The sequence below is a fragment of the Desmodus rotundus genome, chromosome 10 (genome assembly GCF_022682495.2).
Source record: "Desmodus rotundus isolate HL8 chromosome 10, HLdesRot8A.1, whole genome shotgun sequence".
Taxonomy (NCBI): domain Eukaryota; kingdom Metazoa; phylum Chordata; class Mammalia; order Chiroptera; family Phyllostomidae; genus Desmodus; species Desmodus rotundus.
Window position 1 is genome coordinate 93,511,580 of NC_071396.1, and position 26,358 is coordinate 93,537,937.

The window sequence follows — 26,358 nt, forward strand, 5'->3', positions numbered from 1 at the left end:
GCATTTTGAGTGAGACAACCCCTTGTCATTTAGGCTTGCCCTGCATATTGCAGGACATTTAGCCTCCCTGGCCTTTACCCAGTAAATACTAGAGGTGCCCTTAGGTCACAAGATACTCCCCTCATTTCTACCTCCATTCCACACTCCCATCCAACACAAATGGGACTAGGGCAGTTCCATCCCTTGGCACTTACAGTTTACCTTCTGGTTTCCATTAGGACAGAAAGCTTTTTCTTACTCACTGTTGAATCTCCAGTGACTGGCACATAGTAGGTGCTCAACCAAAACATTTGAAAGAATGAACAGTCCAATACAGGATTTGCTATGGCGGTAGAGATGCTGGTGTTTTAGGAAGATTACCATTTCTAAATACCTACATAAACCTCTGGTCGTTGGAGCCTTTGGAGCTTGTGGACAACCCCAGAAAAGACAGGAGACCTGAGGCAGGAATAAACAGTTGTTGGCACCTGCTCCACGCCTGGCAGAGCACTAGGCCCCTGCATGAGGCCTTAGGAGGTAGTGGTCACCACCCTGCTCCCCAGAGAAGGGGGCGTCTGTGCTGGCTATGAATCTGCACCATGGTCAATGGCAGAGCTGGTATGTGGCTGGATTCCGAAGTCCAGGCTTTTGTGTCCCACCCACTGTGACTGTGGCAGTGGGATTTGCTCATCAGCTCATCCTCCTTTCAGATGCTCTCGAGAAAACACATCTTCAGAGGTTTCACAACAAGCTTAATTTATTTTCCAGGATGTCCAGACAAATTCCATTTCTTCAGAGTCTTGGTTGTATAAATAGAGCCAACTTGTCTCTCCCATTACCTCAGTCCAGCCACAGGGGTCAGAGGACAAGCATGTTGGCAACTGCCTTCAGCCACTTCCAAAATGAATACATTCCTTAATACTCAACTGATGCAACCCCAAGTGGCTTCTTGGGATCTGAAGAAAATTCATCTTGAAAGTCTGCCTTTGGTTGAAGGAGGAGAAAGGGTGGGGTTGAGCTAGAATTGTTAAGTGCTCGTCTCCACATCAGGTTTGCTCTGGTTTTCCTTCCCACGTGGCTGGTCCAGGGGCTGTCTATTTCTAAATCCAGATGATACGCAGGAGCCACAGGGCAATGAAAAAGAGACACCCCAGTTCCTCTTTGCAGGATTCCTGGAGGAGGGGAGGAGAAAAGGAAGCCCACTGGGAGTCTGACAGCTTGAAGCCTGTTGGCCCCTTCAGAGCAAGGACATGGCTCAGGGATGCAGCCCTCTGTCTCCCTGGCCCCATCTCCTCTTCCACTGGCTTTGCTTCCTTCTCTGCCCCTCCTCCCTGCCAGCACAGCAGCTTCTCTTGCTGGGACTCTCCATTTTCTCTCTTCTCCTCATTTACTTTTCTTCTCCTCTTCTTCTTTCTTCTTTCCTGTGTCTATTGTTCCCCAGTCCTTCCACTTGTTCTGTACTTTCTGCCAATTGCAATCCTATCTCTCTTCTCACCATTCCACGAAGTGTCCTTTTCGACTCCTGGCGGCGTTTTCCCTGTTCTCTCCTCTGGTGTGGCACAAGCTTATCGTTTGGTTGTCGGAGGTTTTCACTAGTGCTCTCCATTCCTGCCTCCCCACTGCCCAGCATTCCCCTCTGAAGTTCAAAGCAAGCCTGCAGAGGTTCCATAACCAAAGCTCCCTAGCTTTGACTAGTCCCAATATGGGACCATGTATCTATCCTTTTCAGCACTGGGCAAGTTGATCACCCATCTGTCTCCTCTTTGTGGTCTTGTATGAACTTACAAAGCAAAGGTGAGCATTCAATTTAAATTGCAACCATTGAATGAGCGTCCATTTCCATAGATGGCACATTTTCATGTCTGAAATTTTGCACACTCTACAGCTAGCTTCCTTGGGAGTGTGCCGTTGCTACGACCCTGGGTGTGTGGGAAGCAGGGATTTAGTTTCCACAGGCCAAGACATATGCCGGAAAAGACTGGGGCATTTGCCACCTCCTTTCATCTAAAGATAGAGGATGTAAAAAAATATTTAATTAAAGTCATAAATCTAGCTTTTGTTTCATTTGGGTTTTGCTGTTCCTAGCTCTAATCTGGTCTTGCTTGTCTAATCTGAATGCTTTGACCACTAAGCAAAAGTTCTGAAATGAATGAAGATTGTTTCCAGGCCCTATCCCAGCATGTACCCCTCCCCCTCCCTTCTAGCTCTGCATACCCACAGCCCACCTCTCAGCAACAGCCCTGCAGGGTTAGATGACTACCTGGGATGCTTAGACCTGAATGAACAGAGGAACCACCACGGGGTCTTGTCCAAATGCAGATTCGCATCTGGGGGTGGGGCTGAGATCCTGCACTTAGAAATGCAGCTGATCCTTAGCCCTCCCCTGGAGCTGCAAGGAGATAAAATAGGTGCAGCAGGAACAAATACAGAGACGTAGGCCAGTGGTCCCCATTCTGGGCCACACATTAACCTCCCCTGGGAAGCTTTTAACAATTCACTGCCCATGGTGCACCCCAGGCCACTTCCATCTGGAGGGGAGCCCAGGCATGGGCGTTTTCTAAGCTCCCCAGATAGCGAAAGCTGTGTGCCGTCAAGGTTGTGGATCTCTGCTCTCTGGTTTAAGGAAAGGAGCATCCACATCCAGCTGAAGGGGCAGAGGAAAGTGCTTCTGAAAACATTGCCCCCATTCACCCAGTCAGTTCTCCACCAAGCCAGAAAAAGGATAGCTCGGCTTCATCATGTGCGGAACATGAGCTAGGTGAGGCCATTTTGAAGACCAGGTGACTCAGGGAAGAAAAGCCAGTGTCTGCGGCGACTCCTAAGCACGTGCAGGCATGCTGAGAAGCACCGTCTGTAGGCAGGGAGGGTGGGACACGTGGGGTGCTGCTGGAGCAGGACCCAGCCCTGTGCCCCTTGGGGTGGCACTTAAGAAAGACCTGAGATTTAACACCAGCTCACTAACTACCTCCCCTCGCCCCCACCCAATACCTCATCCTCTTTGAACACTCCACTCTGTCTACAGAAGGCCTTTAACAGAGTCTTACCTGAATGAAGAGCTTCGGGACAGAGCCTGATGGGATCTGCCCCAGTTTCCGCTCTTCCCAGGGACAGCCAGGCCTCCTCACTCTAACCAGCATCGCTTTCAGGACACAAACATCTGACCAGGGAAAGTATTATCAAGGTTCTGTTGCAAAAAATGAATGTAACTCAAGAGCCTAAGAACTTCTATCCCTGTCAAAGGAGGGCTGGGCTTACACACCACCCCAGGTTACATGCAGGAATTCTCAGCTTTGCACCCTGGTCCAGTTCCTGAAGGGAGGTATGAGTTTGTGCACATTGAATCCGAAGACAAAGACCAAAAACCTAAAATATATAAAGGCAGGTCGCAGGGAGAATCAAACACCCTCTAGCCCCTGGTCCCCGCAAGAGGGGAGGGACATCCTCAGGTAAGGCCCCAGGGCCTGTGGCTGCTGGGGACAGAGCCCTGGTCTAAGCGTTAGGCTGAGTCAGTCCCAGCTACTGTGTCCACTCCCTGTGTGACTTTAGGCAGGAACCCTCACTTCTCTGGGTCTGAGAAAGGAGAATAGAACCCCCAAACACTCTCCACATCGCAGGATTGTCCAAGAAAACAAAGGCAGTCCCAGAGAGGCACGCGCTTTGGAAAGCATGAACTATGACATGCATCAAGGTTGAAAGCAGTGCGGAATGTGCACAGTTCATTGTGTGTGTGCACACGCAAGAGTGCATGTGCACATGAGTGTGTGTGTGTGTGGGAGGGTGGAGAGTGTGTGCTCACATGTATATAAGCCTGTGTGCATGTGTGAATGTGTTTGTGTGTGTGTGAACATGTGTGTTCATGCACGTGTGTGCCTGTGTGTGTAACTACTGCACTGCGAAATAGATCCTCACTAGCTCACAGGCCAAAAACGAAGTCATAGTGCCCTAGATGGTCAGGAAGGCACCGTGAGGAAAACAGGGCAGGGGCATGCGGGCAGCGCCAGAGTGGCTCACTGAAAACTACATACATGGAGGCCGAGCTGTGCCTGAGGTGGCTGTGCCGCCAGTGGAGGCCACCTGCCCAGAACAGGGGCACATACACTACAGTGAAGCTGGACATCGGCCCAGCCAGAGTGGAGCACCCCAACCCCAGGGCAGAACCATGGGAGAGCGAGAACAGCAGCTGCCTTCAGGGCTGCTCAGCTTTTCCCCCAAGGAGCCCCCACTGCTGGGTGCACGGGACACATTGCCCCCAGGTTGTGTGGGGACACACCTGAAGCAGCTGCCTGCAGGTTCCAAGTACATTCCCAGAAATTTCTGTTTCAAAAATAAAAAGATTTGCGTTCTGCTCTTTTATAAGCCCTGTTTGCTTAAATGTACAACTAGTATTCTGTATCTGTTCCCAACGAGTACAATTAGCATTCCAGAACACTGGCTGCCACCACGCTCTGGGCCTGGGCCACCCGCAGGGGTAACATGCCCAGCGCCAGCAGCAAGCCACGCAGACATGGACACCTCAGAAGCTTTCTGAGCCATGGTGTGACCGAGTCGTGTTTAAAAGTAATCAGTCCATTACCAGTGGTGAGCTAGAGAGGGACTAGGGGACTGAAGTCAGGGAGACCAGCTGGGAGCTGACCTGGACAAGGGAGGGACTGGCCCAGTGGGAGATCACAGACGGATCCAGACAGGTTCTAGAAGGAAAGTCTGACAGCCTGTAATTGCTGTTGCTGGGAGGTGGTGGGACAGGGGCTCAATATGTAGCACTTTGCAGGCTCATCCCACTTTCAAAGTATCAGCTGAGAAGGGTGAGCCAGACCCCTCCAAATGTCCTTCTAAACACAAGCTAATATCTAAGAAGGAGATCAAAGGAGCTCTGGCCTCTAACCCCCACCTCACCCCACTAGGCTCCCAAGCCACTCAGCTGAGGGCCAGGGCTCCCCCGCCAGGCCTGCTGAGACTGCCAGCTGGCCCTGCCAGAGAACTCAGAAAGATACAGCCCCAAGCGTGCTGGCCACCAGCCATCTCTAACCCGACAGTCTGCAGATGGCCCAGGGGAGGCTGTGCTGCCTCCTGACTCTCATCCCACCCAGGCTGACCCTGTGGCCCCAGTGAGTCAGGCTCCTCTCAGCCCACATCATATTCGGCTGAGCTGCCAAGAACAGCTCCGAGCCACCCCCAATAAGAGGCAGCCCTCGGCCAAACTCTTACACAACCCAGACCCAGGAAAGGTACCTCTCACCTTAGCCCAGCTGCGGGCCAGGCCCCTTTCCTCTGTTCCCTTGCCCTATCTGTCTCATCACCAGGCCCCTCCTGGCTTCATCCCCTCCCTGGCCTCCAGGGGAGTTGAGCCACCAGCCATGAACCTCCTCTGTCCCCATTCCAGCATCCACTTAGCCCTGCATCCACTTAGCCTTCCAGCCACTGTCCACCCAGTGCAGGAATCAGCCCAGCCCCTGGCCCACGGACCCAGCCTGACCCAGCAAGGTCCTGTCACAGTGATGTCTCTACCTTTGATCCAGTGGCAGATGGCAGAGAGTCAGGGGCTGTGTCTGGTGAGCCAAACAGAAAGAAAAGGAGAGGTCTGCCCTAGAGGGAGAAAAGAAAAAATAAAGAAGGCTTAGAATTAATCTCTACAGTGCTCTCAAGTGGAGAAGGGAGTCCACTTGTCCAGTGCTGATATGGTGGACAGAACTGGAACTGGCCATGGGCAAATGGCCCAGAGACCTGATGTCAGCTCCATAGGCACAAGGCTTTCTCATAATCAGATCTGTTCACAATGAGAACTGCCTGCCCTGCAGGGTCGGAGGAAACCCGGTCAGTAGTCAGAGGCACTAAAAAGTCAGGTTCCTTCATTACTTGAGAGAGATAAAGAATATTCCTTTTGGTTCTTAGGTTATAGAAATTTGGGGAAACATTCCTTTTTCTATAATTGCGTCAATTGCAAATTCCTGGGTAAAATTAATTAATTCAACAAATATTTTGGAGAAGCTGCTGATCACTTTTCCTTCTCCAGAGCTGCTGTGACCTCAATAGCTCGGTTGATTGCAAAATGATATAAATGAGGCCATTTTAGGTTCACCCTCCCCCCATGACAAGTTTGCTGGCCTACTTAAAACCAACAGGTCACAGGGAAGGAGAGAGCTTTGAATCTGCACTGATTCACAGCAGCAACTCGAGAAACCCCTCCAATCACAGGCCCCTTTCACCCATGACTGCAGGAACATGCTAGAGAGGACACAGCCCCTCTCCAGTGGCATGGACAGGTGTTTGCCTTCCTACCAGGGATGAATAGCCTTTCAGAGAAAAGAGCCAGGAGAAAAGTTTCTAAATTAGTACAATAGAGTCAGAGCCCTGTTTTGTAAACATTGGAAGAAGAATTGGGATCCAAATACAAGAACTGAGAACTCTTCGCTGCCTGGCTTCCGATAGCCTAACTTCATCTTTTATTGCCTGCTGACACCCCTCCTCACATTCCAGCCGGGTCTGCAACTGGGGTTTCCTGGCACACACCATGCATTTTCTCAGGCATTTCCTTGGCCTGGAGTGTGCTCCTCCCCTCTTCCCAAAATGAAAGCCTGATCCCTGTCTCTCCAAGGCTGGGAGGTTAGGAAGCTGCCCTCTGCTCCCGTAGCTGCCCTTGCCTCCTCTTGGCCATTGCGTTTCTCCTCTGAGAACTGAACGTCTACATTTACTCCTCTCTCCCTGCCACTCTGCAGATGGGGCCTGGGCCTCTCACTTCTGCTCCTTTGGGGGTAGCCCAAGGGCACACAGTAGGTACTCAACAAGGAGTGTTCTCACAAGAAGGCTGGAGGAGCCTCCCTGAGGGACCATTTCAAAGCCTGGCTTTTTGGAGAGATGTGAGGCTAATCCAAACAGCCCTCTCTGTCCACATTTCTGAGGGAGAAGAAGGAGGTGTGGGCAGCCCAGGAGAGTGTGAGCACGCCAAGCAGATAATTATGTGTTCTTGGAAGAAGGTTTAATGGACTGGCTCAGAGCTGAGCTGGGAACGGACTCTGAGACCTGCGCCTTCAGACGGGACGTGGCTCAGGCAGGGATTTTGCCATCCAGTTCTAACAAGTGGCCGACGCCTTATGGAAACTTTTGAGAGGCGTTCTGTTTGGGACCAGCCAGCTTGTACTTCATCTGGTTGCTCTAGCCATCTTTCCCTTCCACTTGGGAGCACAAGAAGAGGGGAAATTAAAAATCAGTGAGCGCCGCCTATGTGCCAGGGACCAACTCAGCAATTTTACTCTCCTAACCGTCCTGCACTGTCCTGCAAAAGGGGAGAAAAGGCTCATGCATTCCCTGGGGGCGGAGAAAATGGTGAGGCTGGGCATCAGAGCTGCAGCCAGTGCTTTTTCCAGACACAGCGACCTTTTTTTTTTACAAGGTCATTTCTGCTGTGCGTCTCACTCCTACCCCAAAGCCAAAATTCCCCCGTTTGAACAGGATAAACATTCCCATGGCAAAGGAACGCTGTGTTCCCCAGAGGAGATGCAATCACGTTGTTCCTGCCGAGGCCACGCAGGCTTATGAAATAGAACGCTGGGCTGAGAGCCTGGACGGAGGCTCAGGGCAGCCTCCGCTCCCCTACATCCCCCAGCTGTACCCCACGAGGCCGTTGAAGCAACAGAAGGAGCCCAGGGAGGGGAACTGGGTCTCATTTGACTCTGCAGCAAGCTGCCAGGTTTACTGGGTCTCTTCTTCCTGTGTCCCTCACAAGGTGGAAAGCTTGCTGCAGAAATCATGGAGACTGACATCCATGTGAGAAACAACACCTGCTTTGTTTTCTTGCACCTTGATTTCTCCATCTGTAACTGGAAATCTTGTTTGTGTAAAGGAGGAACTCAAAGGTGGGAAAGAAAGTTGAGTTTTGAAGCTGGCTCTGGAGCGTACATCCCTTGTGCAGTCATTCATTCTTCTGTAATTCATTGAACATATATGAAAGGCTTTCTCCTGACACAGCAATCGATAAGGTAACAGGCCCTCTACTTAAAAGGCTCATAATGTGTATACACATTTTCTATCAAAAGAAATATAAAAATGTTTGCAGCCTCATGGTTAGAAAATAATTTTTTTGGCTACCCATTCTCAACTTCAGCCTGTATACTTGAGCTCCATCACCACCACAAAAAAAGAAAAAAAAACACCTTGATTAGATGATATACATTGCTTTTATATTCTAACATTTCTGAAATCAAGATGCATCCTACAATTTTGATTGGCAGCATTTTCTCCTTTCTCAGTGATACACAAAATAAAGATACATCCTACAGTTGATAACATCTTAGATTCAATGAAATACATTAGGGGAAAAAATGTTATTTTTCAGCTGGATTTTTAATGGATTTCACAGCCACTGAATTTAATACAAGCTCCTTCCAAAATATGTCTACTTCATCCAGATGTATGGTGTCACGGAAATCATGTGTCTAGATATCTAATTGCTCCTTGCTTTTTATCTGGATGGCTTGGAAGGAATCTTGTACCAAAAGGCCAGGATGCTTTGCCACCTCCTGGCCACCAGAGGGAGAGAGAGCATTGGAGAGGGACAGGTTGTCAGCCTTGTAGCTTTTGTTCTCCTAAATCTTTGCCACTTGCTCCCTCCAGAGTAGTCCAAAGTCACTGACACTCACCTGCAGGGTCAGAATAGAGAAAAAGACCCCCTTCCAGAGCAATAGCAGCATCAGAAAGAGCAGTTGGTTGGATCCAATTGATATTTGCTGATCTATGCTAAAAATCAGCTATGAGCTCCTCCTAGAAATGAGGACAGGTGCTAGACAGGAGGCAGAGTACTGGCTCGAAAATGCAGAGCTGGTGGGTGGCCCCACACCCTTCTTAAGCCATTCAAGTCTCATGAGACCCACATGATTTCTAAAGCTCTCCAAGGAAACATTCCCACTCTAGTAGTCACCTGTAGCTTCCTGTCCTTCCTTCCCTCCTCCCTTCCCTCATTTAGCTGTTTACCATCGCGATACCTACTATGTGCTAGGCACTGTGGTAGGAGCTGGGGTTACAACAGTAAACACAACAGAGAAGGTCACTGTCCTCATGCATCTTTAACTGCCAGTGATACTATAAATACTACAGATACTATATGAATAAAATTGATCATTGTACAGTGCTATAGATACTATACAAATAAAATCTATTATTGAATGGTGTAAAAAGTGCTATAAGAAAAAACACAGGATCCCTGACAGCATGCAACAGGAGAACACTGTCAGGGGAGCATCTGAGAAGTCTTCTCCAAGAGTGATTGTTGAGACAAAGCCTGAAAGATGAGTAGGAGTTACCCAGGTAAAGAGCAAGGGGAGAAACTTCAAGCAGATAAACCACCATTTGCAGAAGCCCTGAGGTGGAAAAGTACATGCTTAACATCTTCCAGGCACTAAAAGGAGGCCAGTGTGGATCCCAGAGATAAAGGGCAAGAGAGGCACAGGATGGCCCAAAACATAACAGGAACTTGGTGATGCACAGCCTTGCACACCATGTTGAAGGCATATTTTTCTATCTGTAGCCATTGAAAGGATTTAAGCAAAGAACTGACATACGTGGATTTGAGTATTAACAAATACTCAACTTTGATCGCCCTGCGGAGCACGGCTTGGAGGAGAAATCTGAGAAGTGGGGTGTCCGATTGGGAGGTACTGGAGAAGTGGCAAGGAATAATGGCACCAAATAGCAATACTGGACATGAAGGTGTATTTTAGAAATAGAACTACTGGATTTGGAGAGTGGAGGAGAAGGTAATATTAAATTTGACTCCTGAGATTTCTGAAAAAGCAGTTTGGAAGGGGGAACAGACTTGTCCTTAGATGAGAACCTGAGGGAAGAAGACAGGACTTGGGAAGAAAACATTACAAGTTGTTGCGCTATATTAACTTTAACCTACTTCTGGAATATCCACATGCAAGCGTAAACTAGACAATCAAGTCTATGAATCCAACACTCAAAACTGGGCTGAAAATAGTAGATTTTGGAGTCATGGGCATGCAGAGGGAAGGTCAAACCACGGCAAGGGCTGAGTTAACTGGGTAAGAGCATCACTAAAGAGCTGAAGGCCCAGAACAAAGCTCTGCAGATGCTCATATTGAAGGGAGGAGGCATCCAAGGAGAGTGTGAAGGAGCAGCCAGACAGAGGACCGAGTATGAAAGCTAAAGAGAGGAGAGGGTGTCTGGAGGGATGGCCAAGTCCATAAATACCATTGAGGGGTCTTATGAGATAAGGACTGAAGCATGTTTGGATTTGCCAACAGGGATGTCTCAGAGCAAGGGCAGTAGCAGCAGAAACCAGCCTGGGGTGGCTAAAGAGAGAAAGATAAAATGCCAAGAGTTCATTTGAGGATGGGAAGCATAAATTTAAAGTGAAAGTAGCCTGCCCAGTTAAGCTGTTTTTCTCTAGCAATGTTCAGTTGTTTGATGAGAGTTGGGGTAACCTGGCTGGGATTTCACCCCACAATAATGAGGGAGGGTGAGGAGGAGGAGCAAGGGAGCTGAAAGAAGGAAAATGATGGGCCATGAAATTTAAGTTGGATAAGGAGAAAAAGGGAGATGGAGGCTGATGGAGGCAAGGGGTTGAGTGTCCCCAGGAAGTGACAAAAACTGTATTAGAGGGAGCACTTGAGCAGGTGAGCTGGAAGTGCAGGAGGTGGTAACCAGAGGAGAGACTCTGGCTTTTGAGATCTCATAGTTTGTATGATATCAAGTCCAAGTGATGATCACGGAAATCAGTGGCTGAAAGGAAGAAGAAAAGCAAGTCACTGAAGATGAGAAGAAGATCTGCAGAGTCAGAGAATAAGTAATGACTTCGTGTCATTGAGGTCAGTGTCAATGCCTGCACATGGAAGTTGTTGAAAATTATTGGAGTGAAGATGAAAATAACTATTAGGATCCCCTAACGTCTTCATAAAATGAGAAGAGTGAGCAGAAAGTCAGTAATACAGCAGTGAGCAGTTAGACAGGTGGTATGAGCCTCAAATAAGATAGGTTTCTGTACAAGCAAGGTATATAGTGGTCTGAAAGCAACAGAGAAGAACAAGAATTACTCTCATTGGGCATAGAAGAGGAAAGAGCCCAGAGAAATGGTACTAATGCAGGTATACAAATGGGGACTTCATCCCCTTTGGAAAAAAACTCTGCAATCTTTTAGCAGTGTCTGCCATGGTAAGTGTAAGGAATGCTAACCCCCAGGCCATGTATCTTCAATCACCATCCTAAGATACACTGTCCTGCAACTCAAGGAGGAAGCATTGAGCAATGGGGAAAATCTAGATCATATTGAGGAGGCTATGTGCAGGTTCAAAACCATGTCTCAAAGAAACAATAAAGTAAAGGAAGACATAACTGAACTGGAGGAGGCCAGAAAAGAGTGGTTAAGATTATTGAATGGGAAGGGGGAAAGTACAGTACTACCTGTGACACCAGAATAGATTAGGAAACGACCTTGGGTACATGTGGTTCCAAAAAAGTTCACAGCATAAACCCTGGCCCTAGTGCTCCCACAGCGTGGGAAGGATGTCCAGCCTGGTGCACACAGCATCAAATAGGGTATACCACAGCTTCCTACTGTTTCTAGGGAAGGAAAGGGGGAAAGGGGCTGGAAAGAGCACTGAGGACAGAGAGGAGAGAAGGGAGACTGGAAGTCAACTGTAAGCAATATAGGCTCCATGGCAATTAAGAAAACAAGTTCCTCTTCGATCCCCCCTCAATTGGAAGAGCCAGATCTATGTGTATGTGTCAAGGGAAAACATATGTACAGCTAGCTACCACAATAAAATAGTACAATAACGGATATAAAATGTAGAAGAAAAACTACTTTAGAAATCAGAAAAAAGGGGAGACACGTATCTTAACTGAGTGGTCAAGGAAATCTTCACAATGGAAATGGACTTTATTCTGGACTTGGAAGAGTTGGGGTAACTTGAAAGGTAAAGGTCACATGGGTGGGGGAATGGCTGTAGGCCCCTCTGGCAGCACAAGCTACTGGAACAGTAGGTCCCCTGTGTGTCGAGAAAGACCTTATACCTCCTGAGGCCTCCATCCAGCCTCAGCCAAGCCCAGGTGGGCCCAGTTCTGACTCACTCGCTCTACCCTTTTTTTCACCAGTTGCATGACCAAAGAGTGGCCGGCCCCTGAAGGAGATGTCTGATTCTCACAGCAGTCCTCTTCTGGCAGAGCCTCTTTCCAGCAGATACAAACTCTACGAGTCAGGGTTAACCAGCCCCAGCTGGCCCTCCAGCCCCCAGGATACACACCCCGCCCTGCCCCTCCTGGAAATGCCTGAAGAAAAGGTGAGCAATGTCCCTCCCAAGATGTTCCCCAGAAGGGACGGGGATGGTGGGGGAGAAGAGTAGTGAAAGATGCTGCGTTCCCAACTCCCCAGTGTGTGTGTTACATAACGCCACAGAGGGGCCCCTGTTGGGAAAGTTTCTGCCCCAAATCAATACGTGGTCCCACCCGTGATGGGCCTTACCTGGCTTAAAACAGAAATGTAGCTTGTATGCAATATGATTTTAAGGACAAGTAGAAATGCACACTTTCATGCCTCAATCTCCAACCAGTCTCCAAAATCTTGCCCTACACCTGCCTGCTTGAATTACTCACTGTCTCCAAAACGAAGGCCTTCATCCAAACGCCAGCTTTTAGCCCTCCTTGAACAGTCGCGCAGAGGTAGCCTGGCTCCAGCTACTGATGCAGTGAGAGCGTTACTAGCAACAACAAAGCCTGGGGAGAGGGGAGAACCTGATTCCCAGAGTTGCCACCCTATCTTATCTAAAACTTCCAGTTTTCAACAAACCATCATGAGACATGTCAAGAAACAAGAAAGTAGGAAACAGGGGAAATAAAGCAGTCGATAGAACGGTTCTTGAGGAAGCTCAGACATTTCATTTACTAGAAAAAGATTTCAAATCACCTTAAGGAGAATCAAGAAACAACAAAACATGTCTAAAGAGCTAAAGGACAGTATGAGAAGTATGACCACAACATCTCACCAAACAGAGAATCTCGATAAAGAGGAAATTATAAAAAAGAAAAAGAAAGAAAGAAGTCGAAATTCTTTCTATTCACAACTGGTAGAAATTCAACTGAAGTTGAAAAGTATAACAGAAATTTTAAAAATTTCCAGAGGAGCTCAAAATCAGATTGGTGCAGTTGGAAGAGTCAGGAATTTTAAAGACAAGTCAATTGCTGGCTTGTTTGTCTCATGGCTTCTCTGAACTAATTCTGGAAAGCCTATATTTTTTGTCATTTCTAGCCACTGCTCTCTGCTCCGTTAGCCTACTGGTCGGCTAATGATTGGACAAACATTTTCTCAGGGATCTGTGGGCATGCCGGGGCATATCTTCAACACTCACCCAGGACGTTTTCCAGTCCACCTTAGCCTTCACTTTCTGCTTGATTGAGACTCCGACTCAGCCAGGTGCGAGCTTAGGGACTGCTCAGGTCTCCACTGAGCATGCACACTGCCCTGGACATGTGCCAGCCCTACACATGCATGAGCCCTTCCAGAGTCACAGAAATATATCCAAGCTTTTTAAAACCCACTTTGGACATCCCATTCCCCAGTTTATCCTCTTAAGCTTTTTGACTAGCTCATTGCTTTCCTCAACTGTTACCCAGTGCCTCAGGCACAATTTTTCCCAGTGTTCTCAGCCTTTACAGAGGGGAGAATTTTTGGAAGATATTTTCATTGATATCCTCAAGGCATTTAAGTTTTGATGCAGGCAAGGGGTTGGAGAAATCTACAGACCATCAGTGTACAATTGAAATATAATGTGAGCCACACACGTAAGTCTAAATTTCTATTAGCCACATTTTTAAAAAGTGAAAAGAAGCAGGTGAAAATTATTTTAATAAATTTTGTTTATCCTAACATATGAATATGTAATATTATTATGTGTATTCAATATAATCAATGTAAAGTAGCACTGAGACAATTTGCACATTATTTTTTTATACTGTCCTTTAAATTCACTTAAAGCACATCTCAGTTAAGACTAGCCACATTTCAAGGGCTCAATAGCCACACGACCTATTGGGCTACTACATTGGACAGCGTAGCCTTCGAGTAAGGCATCCTGACCAAGGGGTGCTTGGACAGAATTGAGGGGTTATGAACTTGGGTGGGGAAAATAATTTATCTTTATTTTCATTAACCTCCAACAAACTTTAGCATTTATTTCAATTATGAGTATAAGAAATGAACAACAGTCCTATTAGAACATCTGAGATTTTTTGTCATTGTCAGATTGGGTTCCCCTAGGAAGCTGACTTGGAGATTTGTATGTAAGAAGTTTACAGGGGCCCTCACTGGCATGCGTGGCTCAGTTAGTTGATTGTCTTCCTGCAAAGCAAAAGGTCACTGGTTCAATTCCCAGTCAAGGCACATGCCTGGGTTGGGGGCCTGGTCCCTGGTTAGGGTATGTGCGAGAAGCAATCAACTAATGTTTCTCTCACACATCAATGTCTCTCTCCTTCTCTTTCTCCCTCCCTTCCCCTTTCTCTAAAAATAAATAAATAAAATCTTTTTTAAAAAAAGAGAAGTTTACAGGGGCATGCCATTGAGGTCAATACTTGTAGAGAAATAAGGCAGTGGGGTTAGACAGAAGAAGTCCGGCTGCGATGCAGTCGCAATAAAGGCCTCAGCTGCTCCGGTGGTGAGCTCCTGAGCTGCAATGGCTCTACAGAGTTGTCCTGAGTTGGAGTGAACAGGCCCCCAGTACTCACGCATCACTGCTGTGACATTATAGCAGGCATTGGACTGTCACGCCTATACGTGCATCACAGTTTTTTTAATATTATGACAACTGCATTTCAATGTAATTGATTTTCTTTGTAATCCTACTTACTTTATTTATTTACAAACATTACATTGTGTAAAGAAGCCCATAGGTTTGCCAAGATTCCAAAAGGGATCCGTGGTACAAAGGGTTAAGAAACCCTGCCATGAAGAATGTGTAGTAATCCTGGGAACATCAGGCCTGTGTGCAGTACTCTGGGCATATTTGTCTTATGATCCTTTATATCCAAAAAAAAACCCCAAAAAACAAAAAACTGACAACCTTCTTTATCCCCAAATGTCCCTGCCCTCCAAAGCTCTATTATCTGATATTTTGTCATGGCTTCTCCTGAAAGGCTCTCCGGTCATCCAACGAAGAGAGCCACATCGTGAAAATTGAAAAGCCCCATGAAAGGAGTAAAAGGAGAGAAAGCAGGGCTGTGCCCCGGGGCTCCGCAGGTGGTGAGGGCATCAGCCTCTTCCAAGCAGTGGGCTACCTCACGGGAGAGATGAAGGAGTGCAGGAGCTGGCTGAAAGGTAAGCAACTGCCCAGGGAAGAAGCAGCCGGGCAGGGCCAGGCCAGAGAGACAGCCCTCCCTCTGGCTTGGATTGGGGAAGCTACTCCCCCACTCACTCACAGCTGGGGCTGCTCCAGCCCTGAGTTGACTCCAGGTAGGCATAATATACCCTACTAACTTGGATTCCCAAGGTTTCAGAATTAAATGCCTTTCATGAATTTTAGCTCTTTGAAAATTCTTCACTCCTTCATGGGATAATGGAATAGCTATAGGACAGCCACTTAGCTACACATAAGCCATTTCCCAAATGAGCTGATTGGTCTTCCTTTCACTTTTCCTAGCCATGTGCCAAGAAAGTATTGGCTTCATCCTGCCCCATGATCCAGGGTTCTTTCCTTGTAGTGCCTTCCTTCTCCGCATCTCCCTAAACTAAATGCTCCAACAAACACCCCTGCCCCCCCTTCCCCCGCTGTACGGACTGTCCTGGAAACCAAACCAGAGACTGAGGCAGGATGTGTGTCCCCTCTTCTGGGCTTGGCTTCCTCCAGGTCCTGACTCAGTACTGATTTCTTTCCCAGCTTCCTTTCTCTAGACTACTTTCTTTGCTGCTGAGATACCAGCCCTCAAAAGAGTTATAGAGCACTCCAAATAAAGAGTTCCCTACCTTCTCCACCTCTTCTCTTGGATCAATAAATTTCCCTTGGAATGCCCCTGAGGCTTCCTTGCCTACCAAGCCAGTGGCTGGAACAGTATTGAATTGGTCTCGGTACAGTGCCTCAGTCCCTATGGCAAAAACTAATACCCACTGCAGACTGATTGCTGGGCCACTCAGAGATGGGCTGGGTGCCAGGCTGAGTGAGGGGAAATATCCTGGCTCATGCATCCCTGTCTGTCTTGGTTGCCATGCCAACCAGTGGTCCAGCAGGGAAGCATTGACTAGACCCTGCTGATGGCCCTGCCTGTCTCTTTCAGATAAGCCTCTGGCCCTCCAGTTCACAGACTGGGTCCTGAGGGGGGCTGCTCAGGTGATGTTCGTCAACAACCCCCTCAGCGGGTTCATCATCTTCATCGGGCTCCTGATCCAGAATCCCTGGTGGACAATTGCTGGGGGTCTGGGGGCAATGGTCTCAACCTTAACTGCCCTCGCCTTGAGCCAGGACAGGTGGGTCCCATTCTATGATGGTCTTGGGTCTTGGGGCAGACAGGTGGAGAGGTGATTACTTCCTATCAACCTTATCCTATCAACCAGGCCAAGGTCTCCTGAATATCAACTTTGAACAGGTCAGTAGAGATCCTTACAGACTTAAACTGCTCCTACGCTCACAGCAAATGACAGAGCCAGGCTCCATTTGACTGCAGAGCCTTCTGGAAACACTCCCTCTGAGGCAGGCACAGACCAGTGGGGGCCAATTGTCTCTGCTCAGTTTGCCTGAAGCAGCGGGCATTGAAAACCAAAAAAAGGACTAAAGTCTAACCCTGAACACAAATGGGGAAATACAGCAAAAATGCAAGCACAATTAAAAATGATGATTTTCCCCAAAACACGGGTTTCTGCTCCTTCGAGAGTTACTCTAGTCCCAAGGAGATTCTGAACAGCAGTGGTCTTCCCTGCCTCCCCCTTTTCTTTCCAGCGCCCCCTCTGCAGCTGCCCCATGTATTCCTGGACTCCACCCCCAAAAACCCCTCTCTCTTACACACACACACACACACACCTTCCCAGTGTCACACCTCAGGTTTCCTTTAGATTTCCTGCTATATGTCACAATCTGAACCTCCCCTGTGAAGGAGAGTTTAGACACAGAGAAGACAAAAGTGCATAATTTAATTCTAGATCAGCAAAGGTGATCAAGACGTGTGTGTGTGTGTGTGTCTGGAAAGTTGCTGGCAGCTATGTGATTATGCGACATTCATCAAATAAACTGACTTTTTTCTGTAAGTACCAGGAGGGAGGGACCAGGAAATTTGACCACAGAGTAACTCTGTTTCACCCCAGGTCTGCTATTGCCTCCGGACTCCACGGGTACAATGGGATGCTGGTTGGACTGCTGATGGCTGTGTTCTCCAAGAAGTTTGATTATTATTGGTGGCTTCTGTTTCCTGTGACCTTCACCGCCATGGCCTGGTGAGATGCTCATTCTCTCTGCTCATAGACTCACAAAGATGCAAGATGGTTGTGTCTTATACTGGATGGGCACATGCACCGTCATGGGGTCCAGTGTCTTCAGAGTCAGGCTGGTTTGTCCTGAAAGACACTATGAAAGTCCACAAGTTCAACTGCAAGCCAAGAGAATCACTTTTGAATTTGGAATGACAGGGACCCTAGAGCAGCAAAGCACCAGGTGTTTGGTACTGGGATGATAGTCTTCCTTGCATGACAGGCCTCATAAGAAAGGATAACTTTTATTGAGTATTTCCTACATGCACAGTCCAAAGCAAGGTAGGGCCATTATTGCCCCAATTTACAGGAGGAAAGTTCAAGGCACTCAGAGCTTAAGTAACTTGTCCCCAGATCATACTCGGTAAAAGGTATCAGTGGTGGCACATTCTGAACTCAGAGGCTGTATTATTAAACTCTAGGCTATATGGGAATCATCTATCCTGGGGGCCAAACCAAGATCAAAAAGCTGGAAACTTGCTTGTGATAGAAGCATAGAGCTTTCCCAGACCAGAATGTCTACATTTAAAGCATAGACTCTTTGAATGAGAAGCATCGGTTGAGATTTTACTGTGAAATCACCTCATTTTGCAGAAGGATGAGAAAAGCAGGGTAGAGGAGAGTATTAAGAAGAAACAGCGGCCAAGTGCAGGGTGCGCTAGGTCTTTTACTCACATGAGCCTCGATTCGCTTGCATCCGCAGCAGGTCTGGAGTGTCCGAGGGTGTCCACACAAACATGCCCCCTGTTGCTCAGTGGCAGAACCTGTGTCCCCAACCCCTGTGCTCACCTCTCAGACATGCCGACTGATCTTTAACATCTCTAAGAAGTCGATTCATTTATTTGGTGTCAAAGTCTAGAGTTACTAAAAGCAGTCAGTTTAATTTTGTTTCAGTACTGTCCCATTACTTTTTAGTAGTGCTAGTGAATAAATTACTACTTTGAGCATTCTGGGCAATTTAAGTTTCTTCTTAGGGTCTCTTTCTCAGTCTATCAGAACAAACAACTAAAGCAGTCATTTCTATGGGGATTTCCTTAATGTCTCCTGCAGGCTCCCCTCTACCTGTAAGGAGTAGGAGGGCTGTCTTCATTTGCATACGCTTGGTTTATAACTGCATAGATTAAGCCCCTCAGCGCAGCTCCTCAGCCACATTGCACTGGGTGGTACTTTGCCTCCAGTGCCCCCACCCCACCCTCACTTCCCAACCTTAAAGACAAAACACCATTGAGCACCTTACTCTGGGCTGAGCTCTGTGCTCCTCCTGCACTTGTTCACTCCCCTCCTGCAGTCCTTGAAATCAAATCCACGGGGAGGTCTCAGTAGTGTCATTTTCCAGGTTTAACCAACAAATATTTGCTGAGGGCCTGCTACGTACAGGGACTATTCTAGGTATCGGGGCCCTTGTGAACAAGACAAGGTCTCCATCCTCTTACAGCTGATGTTTTCCTCGGCAAAGATAGAAATAAATTCGTGAACTGGTTAATTGAAAAGCTCATCTCAAGATGTGATACGTACTTTGAGGAAAGCAAAATGGGGCAAATGGAACAGAGAGTGGCTCCAGATGTGGTTGTCAGAAAGGCCACTTTGCAGAGGGGACATTTGATCTAAATGAAAAATAAGGAGGCACCAGGTATCTGAAGATCTGGGTGAAGGATGCTGCAGACAGAAGCAGCGGCAGGGCCACAGACCCCAACCAGAGAACTGTGATGTGTTCAAGAAAGAGGACTGGTGGGGCCAGAGCCCTGAGCAGAGCAGCAGTGGCAGGAGGTGAGGGCAGAAGTGGAGGAGGACCAAACCCCGTGTGCCTTGCAGATCTAGTGAGCCTTTAGATTTTCATTACAACTGTGATGGGAAGCAGTTAAAGGGTTTTAAGCAGAGGAGTGATAGGATATGGTTTAAATTTAAACCAATCAGTCTGCTGCTTGCCATGTGGAGAATGGATTCAACTGGACAAGAGTAAATGCTGGAGGCATAGTTAGGAGTTTGCTGCAATAGCCACGGAGGGCTGAGAGTGGTTAGGACTAGGGTGATATCCAGGCAGGTGGGGAGAAGTGGTTGGGCTTGGGTATATTTTAAGGATGGTAGAGCCAACAGAACTTCCTGAGAGGCTGTGGAGTATGAGGGTTGTGAGGGATGACTCAGATACTCCTATAATTTGCCCAAGCACCTGGGTTGATGGAGAAGACTAAGAAAATGCTTGGAGACAGGATGCAACTTGAAGGTTCTCCTTGGTCATATTAAACTTCAAACTTCCAAAAAGAGACGCTGAGTAGGTCATTGGATGTATACATATGGAACTCAGTGATATGGTCAAGACTTGGAAGGCAGAAGCCCATGGAAAATATTTTTGTCTATGGGACTAAAGCTATTACCCAGAAAGAGAAGATTTACAAAGAAAGAAAATGGGAAAACCCAAGAAAGAGTCAGAGGATCCCCTCATGTCTAGAAATTGGCAGGAGAGGGGAAGAACCACTGACGGAGAGTCGAGAAGGAGCAGCTGGAGAAGCTGGAAGAAAACAGGACATGCAGTGTCGTGTCAACCCAGACAGAGCTTCGATCCTGTCAGAGGGCCCAACAGCCCAATGAGGGGGCAGGGAATGACCACGGGTTTGGCAAGATAGTTGCCACTGGCGAACTGGACAAGAATCATCTCCACAACATGGGAAGAACTCTGATTCTAGGGTGGGTTTAGGAAAGGATGGGAGTAGGAATATCGGGGGCAGCCAAGATAGACGATACTTTGATGAGTATTGCTGTGAATGGAAGCAGACAGATGGGGCAATAACTAAGCAGACATCAGATTAAATGGGGAGGATTTGTAGAGGTAGAAGATATGAGAATATGTCTGTATATTTATGAGAATGACTCAGAGAAAAAGGAGAGAGACAGGAGAGAATTGCAGGATGGAAATCTTTGAGACAGATTGGATCCCAAAGCACAGGGGAAAGAATTAGCTGATAAAGGAGCAGGAACACTTCCATTATGTGAAAAGGGCAGAGAGGAGAGTGCGTGGACACAAGGCGGTTGGAATGTGGATCTTATGGTTGGGGAAATGAAGCATTTCTCCTCTTGTCATTTCTATTTTCTTAATGAAATAAAGCAAGGTAGTCAGCTGAAACTCAAGGGAAACAGATGTAAAGATATGAGGAGAAAGGAGGAAATGTAAAACAGTCATCTCAGCAATTGGAGAGTTAATTTGCTAGGAAGGATTTCAGACAGTCTTAAATGCCCATTTGTAATTCATAGTCATTCATTAAAAGTAGACCAATCAACTAGATCATGTGAGCTCCTGCGTGATTTCATGTTTTGTCCAGAGCTCACCGAGTGTGGGAGAAGTGGGGTGTGAGGTGTCCAGGGTGCCTGGGCCCTTCACGGGACACTAAAGGTGAGGAAGATTAATTACATAGTAATTCAGACTGTAGTTAGAACTTGCACCTTGCTCCCTCTTTCTCCAAAATCTATGCTCTCTCCAGGGAAGAAGCCAAGAGAGAGAGAACACAAACACCTCAAGGTTTCAGGTTCACATGGTGACTCTCAGAGTAGCTCAAGTACTTTAACTGAGTCCAATCCCATGTGTGACCTATGTGCCCTAGCCCCTCCTTCTAGAAGGCCGGGCTCCTAAAATATGATCACAGCCCAGCATAGTAGCCATGGCACAGCTTGATGATCCAAAAGTAATATATGATATTTTGTAACAATTATACTTTGTTCAGCTCTCTTGGTTTAACTGACAAGGAAATATTTAAATCATTTTTTAAGTTTTCTATTCAAGACAAGTTGTATTATTTTTACATTCTGCTTCCCAAAGGTACAGCCTTGAATTGAACACCCTATTCCCAATCACAGATCAGTGGATCAAGAGGACCAGGAATAACCGTGACAAGAAGAGGGGACAGTAAATGGCACAGGGGCCAGCACAGACGGGGTGGTGTAGACCTAAGAATGACCACAGTGATGAACACTTTGTTTCTTCCATCTTCAGCCCAGTTCTTTCTAGCGCCTTGAATTCCGTCTTCAGCAAGTGGGATCTCCCGGTGTTCACGCTGCCCTTCAACATCGCGGTGACCCTGTACCTGGCGGCCACAGGCCACTACAACCTCTTCTTCCCCACGACACTGATAGAGCCCGTGTCTGCAGTGCCCAACATCACCTGGACAGAGATTGAAGTGCCCTTGGTAAGTCACCCAGTGGGAGAGAGGCTGGGCCCCTGCCCCCTCCACAGGCCTTCTCACTGACGGGTGTGTGTACAACCAGGCTCTCGGCCTCTCCACACGCCTCTCCCTCAGACGGTGGGTGTGGTGGGGAAGAGGACAGGAAAGGGTCACTGCCACCCTCACAGACTCTTTCATCAAGCCTCTTTTGAAGACCTACTCTGTGCCAGGCACTTTATCAGACACTGGAATACATGGGGACAGCAACATCCCTGCCTCCGTGAGGCCCTCACTCCACACAGAAAAACAGATAAGATAATAAACGACAGTCCATGTGTGTTCAGTTGACTGTACAGGATGGTGGGATTGAGGGGGAAATAGTACATAAGGTGGATAGTCCAGTGAAAGAGCGAGACACTAAAAACAAAAGGGTTAAAATTAGGATTTAAAAATATTATCAATAGAATTGGAGGGTAAATTTTCGTGTGCTTTCCATATCAATGTTTCTTAAGCAGGAGTGATTTTGCCCTCCTGGGGACAGTAGGCAGTGTCTGCAGACAATTTTTAATTGTCAGGACTGGGCATGTGGGGGTGTGACTGGCATCTAGTGAGCAGAGACCAGGGATGCTGCCAAACATCCTACCAAGCACAGGGCAACCCCCTCCCCATGACAAAGAATTGCCCAGTCCCAAATGTCCAGAATGCCAAAGCTGAGAAACCATGTTTTGTATCCTACAGTCACGAATGTACATACTCATTCTTTCTACTGACTGCTAGACATCGTAGATGAAGGGATATAATAGAAATCTAACATAATAGGTAGAAAATTGTAACATTTTGGCCCTGTTAACAAACCTCGAAATGGCTGTCAGCTAACACTAAGGCAAGCCTATTATTCATTAAATGTTGTTCTAAGCCCTCAACTTAATAACTCATTTAACCCTCATAAAAACCCCATGATAGAAGTACTATCATCATCCCCATTTTACAGATGAGGAAACTGAGGTGCAGTGAGGGTTACTTGCCCCAGGTCAAACCGCAGCTAGTGCCTGAGCTTCAAACCCAGGCAGCCTGCTGTGGAGCCCAAGCTTTGCCACCCCCCCACTTTGTACATAGCAGGCCCTGCACGCTCAGCTGGGGGCATCACAGTGAGGTGATCCCCTCTGCTCTCCACACGGCACCCCATGACTGTGTGCCTGTCAGTGTTGGAGGGTTCCTTACATTCCTTAGCTACCTCGCTTCATTTCCCACCCATTAGTTCTCGCTCTCCTTTGTAATTTACAATATCATTTCCATGACCACCTTTTGAAAATTTGAAAACACGACTTATGTCCCCACATATTGTTTGAGTGACCTGATTTCTGAGCCCTCTCCACTGCCCCCCCCACAGCCATGCCTGTTGTCTAGATGTGCTTAAACCTCCATGTGGCCCTGCTACTGGGTATTCGGCTCCAGGCCACCACTCTGGGGTGGGGTGGCCAGCGCTTGACCTCCAGGGACAGGCCCACTCTGAATTGAAGCCCATCAGAAAAGAAAAGGCCCCCTTACCCTTAGGGGCAAATGCTGTGGCCAACCATTTTTAAAGTTTTTGTCTTCTTAAACTTTTGTCTAGGGCTGGAGCTACAGTGGGGTCAAAGGCAGGGCTAGGGCCTAAATCCAAGAGGAGAGAAAACCCAGTAGCCTGTGTTTATGGGAAAGCCCACCCGCTACCGCTACAGTGGAAAATGGCTGGGGGAGAGGCAGGGGCAAAACTAACTTTGATAGGATCATCAATGATCGGCCATCTGGCAATCAGGCACGCCGTCTTTGGGGCACAGACCCACTGTCCCTAAGCTATACCCATGAGGCATGGCCCACGTGGCAGCCGCAGTGACATGAGCTATTGCCAGAGAGAAAGACACCCCCAGCCATCCCGCACTGTGTAGCTATACAGTCCAGTGCTGAGGGGACCGGAGTGGAAAGGGCCACAGGGAAGAGATGCCTCTCGTGTCTCTTCAAAAGAGACACTGAAAAAGTGGTAGGCCCCAAATCCACATACCCTGAACCCCAAGCTCACTCTCTGAGCTCCCCGACGCCCCAGCTCTCCCACTACAGGCTCCTGCTCTTCCTCACCGACCAGAGCTGGGCTTTGAAGAATCAGTGCCATTTCCCTCTTTCTCTTTCAAACAATGAAGGGAGTGACTTCCTTTTTGTTGAACAAGCCTGTTGTTGTTACAGGAGGATTATTCTGAGAAGGAGGAGGCTCGCTCAGTAAATTTCCACAGCACACCTGACCGCTCCTCACACCAGGGTGTCAGCTGCAGCCTGGAGAGCCTCCTGAAGGGGAGGGCAGGCCACCCCGGGGCCACAGTTCACTGGGCTAAAATATGGGTCCCGGTGGAGGAAGCTTCATTCTAAACCCAGGCTCCACTCCAAGGCAGCTTGTTCCCTCATTCCTCTCATTCTTGACTGCTTGGGCTTAAAACCCGTGTTCCCAGATGGGAAGGTGGGAGCTGGATTCCCCTTAGCATCCTGCATTCCTCAGACTTCGGGAAATCATGGAATATTTATTGAGTAGATTTCCAGCCTGTTCCCCCACTTCAGCTGAGTTTCCTGGACTGGTTACAAAGTGTTTCCAGGGTTCTTTTAAATAACACAGGGACCCCGCCCTGTCATTCCTTCCACAACCCCGCAGGGTCTGCCCTAAACAGTGTTTGGTTATTAAAAGACCACCTACTCAGAGACAAGGGGAGACAAGTTCAAGAGCTCTCTGAGACTCCTGGACCAAAGAAATCAGACTAACCTCAGAATTCAGCCAAGTTGTTAAAAAATACAAAATTTCACCAATGGGAGAAAGACCATTAATTTCCAACATCTATATTAGATTATCAATAATGAATCCATGGGTCCCCACACTCTGATGCACATTAGAAACCCCTGAGGCCCTGTCATGCTCCATACAAGTTAAATCAGAAAGTCTGGAGAGGAAGCAGACATCAATATGTTTTTAAAGATCTCTAGGTAATTCCAATGTATACAAAGTTTAGAAACCACTGAGCTAATCAATAACAGTTATTAAACACCAGCCATAAGGGAACCCTGTCCTCAAAAAAGACACATGCCCTGATAGTGGAGAAAAGCACTTTAAAGCTGGAAGATCACCTGCTAGGGCAGCCTCCTTGTTACAGAGGAGGGCACCACAGCCCAAAACAAGGAGGTGATATGCCCACGGTCACACAGGACCTTGTGCAGAGCCCGCCTGAGAGCTGGAGCCCTTGACACCCCCAGGCTAGTTCTCTCCCCTCCCTGCCAATCCCTCTCCCTTCCTTCTTACCCTCAAAGGACGGCCAAAATGTGGGTGATGCAGCTTGAGCAGAATAAGGCCATCTGACCTCACTGCCAATTAATCATCTTCAATTCCAACGTGACCAAACGATGCTTGGGCTCAGGGAGGGTTGGGCTGCATGCTGTCCTCCAGACGGTCTTCACATTACCTGTCTTCAGTGCTGAGTGCTCTTCCTCAGCAGGGAAGTGCCTCTGCCGCCTTCCCAGGGCCTCATAGTCCCCAGGGTAGCACTGAATGTGCAGCAGCCACCAGCAGACTAGGGGTCAAGCTCAGAGGCTGTAACTGGGCTTGGCCACCAGTGTGCTGAGTGACCTTTGGTCTAATCATCCCTCAAAATAGCCTAGAATATTTCCAATATTCCTGGAATATTTCTAGGATTTCAGAAAGTCTAGAAGAACTTTGTAGTACCCTGAAACCCCCGATGGCAGTCTAGAGAGAAAGAGTCCCCTGATCCCCCCAAAGCAGAAGCCATGTGTCCTTCAGAAGCACTCAGCCCAGCCCCCATGTTAGGGAGCCCTGCTTGGTTTTGCATGAGGGATGCTCGGATGCCTGCTAGGTGGTGGAGTGAGGAGCTGTTTGTTCCAGCTCGTGCTCTCCCATCTTCTCTCACCTGCTAGAGGGCTCAGCCATACTCCTGTTCCACCCCATTACCTGCCTACCACCCCAGGAATGGCTCAGTCCTGGCCCCAAGGCCTAGTCTGTGCTTTATAAGCCCACACTCCACTGACCTGGACTCTATTTACTTTGCAGCTGCTACAAGCCATCCCCGTCGGGGTCGGCCAGGTGTACGGCTGCGACAATCCCTGGACAGGTGGCGTGTTCCTGGTGGCTCTATTCATCTGCTCGCCACTCATCTGTCTGCATGCAGCCATTGGCTCAATCGTGGGGATGCTAGCAGGTAGGGCAGGGCCACTCTCTGCAGGGATCATATTCCTAAGGTCATTCTCCCCCCCACACAACAAATGTTCTAGACTTAACATCTTCACTGGAGTTTTTAAACACTATCAGGGGTAGGGGCTTACTTTTCCCTTTTTTGACTCTCCAAAGAGAGCAGATTGAATAGCAAGACATGTGGAGAGAGCCAAGGGGATGGAAGACTGGTTGGCCTGCAGACTGAGCCCCTAGGAGCTGAGGGGTGGGAGAAAGGGGTGGGAGAAAGGAGTGGGGAACTGAAGCCGACCAGGCAGAGGCATAAGTGAGCTGACACTGAAATTTCGAGCAAGCTAAAAGAAAAGATTTTCTCATATATTGTATTGCCACTTGACAAATGTGATTTAATATTTCTACATATATGGATATGTATATATACATATTTATATATGTGTATGTGGACAATAGTCAGAAATTAGAGTTTGTTGCATTGGGACTAGGAACCTATTAACTTATTCCAATATTTTTCAAAAATGTCTTAGAGGAAGCACTTTAAATAAAACTTATCTGGAAAAAATTTC

At 47.8% G+C, this 26,358-nt stretch overlaps 1 protein-coding gene and 1 long non-coding RNA gene across 2 annotated transcripts in view; one reads left to right on the forward strand and one right to left on the reverse strand.

Moving 5' to 3' along the window:
* Nucleotides 1-1,583: 1,583 nt before the first annotated feature.
* On the reverse strand, nt 1,584-5,569 carry LOC128779460 (uncharacterized). The gene is made up of 3 exons (XR_008425394.1): nt 5,485-5,569; nt 3,024-3,136; nt 1,584-1,983 (listed from the first exon to the last, which is right to left on the reverse strand). It is a non-coding gene; the product is annotated as an uncharacterized lncRNA (long non-coding RNA).
* A 10,733-nt stretch (nt 5,570-16,302) lies between these two features.
* Nucleotides 16,303-26,358, forward strand: part of LOC112322741 (urea transporter 2) — a 43,639-nt gene continuing 33,583 nt past the window's right edge. Inside the window, exons 1-4 of the mRNA XM_024580366.4 lie at nt 16,303-16,438; nt 17,270-17,398; nt 21,414-21,606; nt 25,658-25,805. Coding sequence (XP_024436134.4) covers nt 16,305-16,438; nt 17,270-17,398; nt 21,414-21,606; nt 25,658-25,805 — 604 coding nt within the window. The 5' untranslated portion in view covers nt 16,303-16,304. The remainder of the gene's footprint in view (nt 16,439-17,269; nt 17,399-21,413; nt 21,607-25,657; nt 25,806-26,358) is intronic.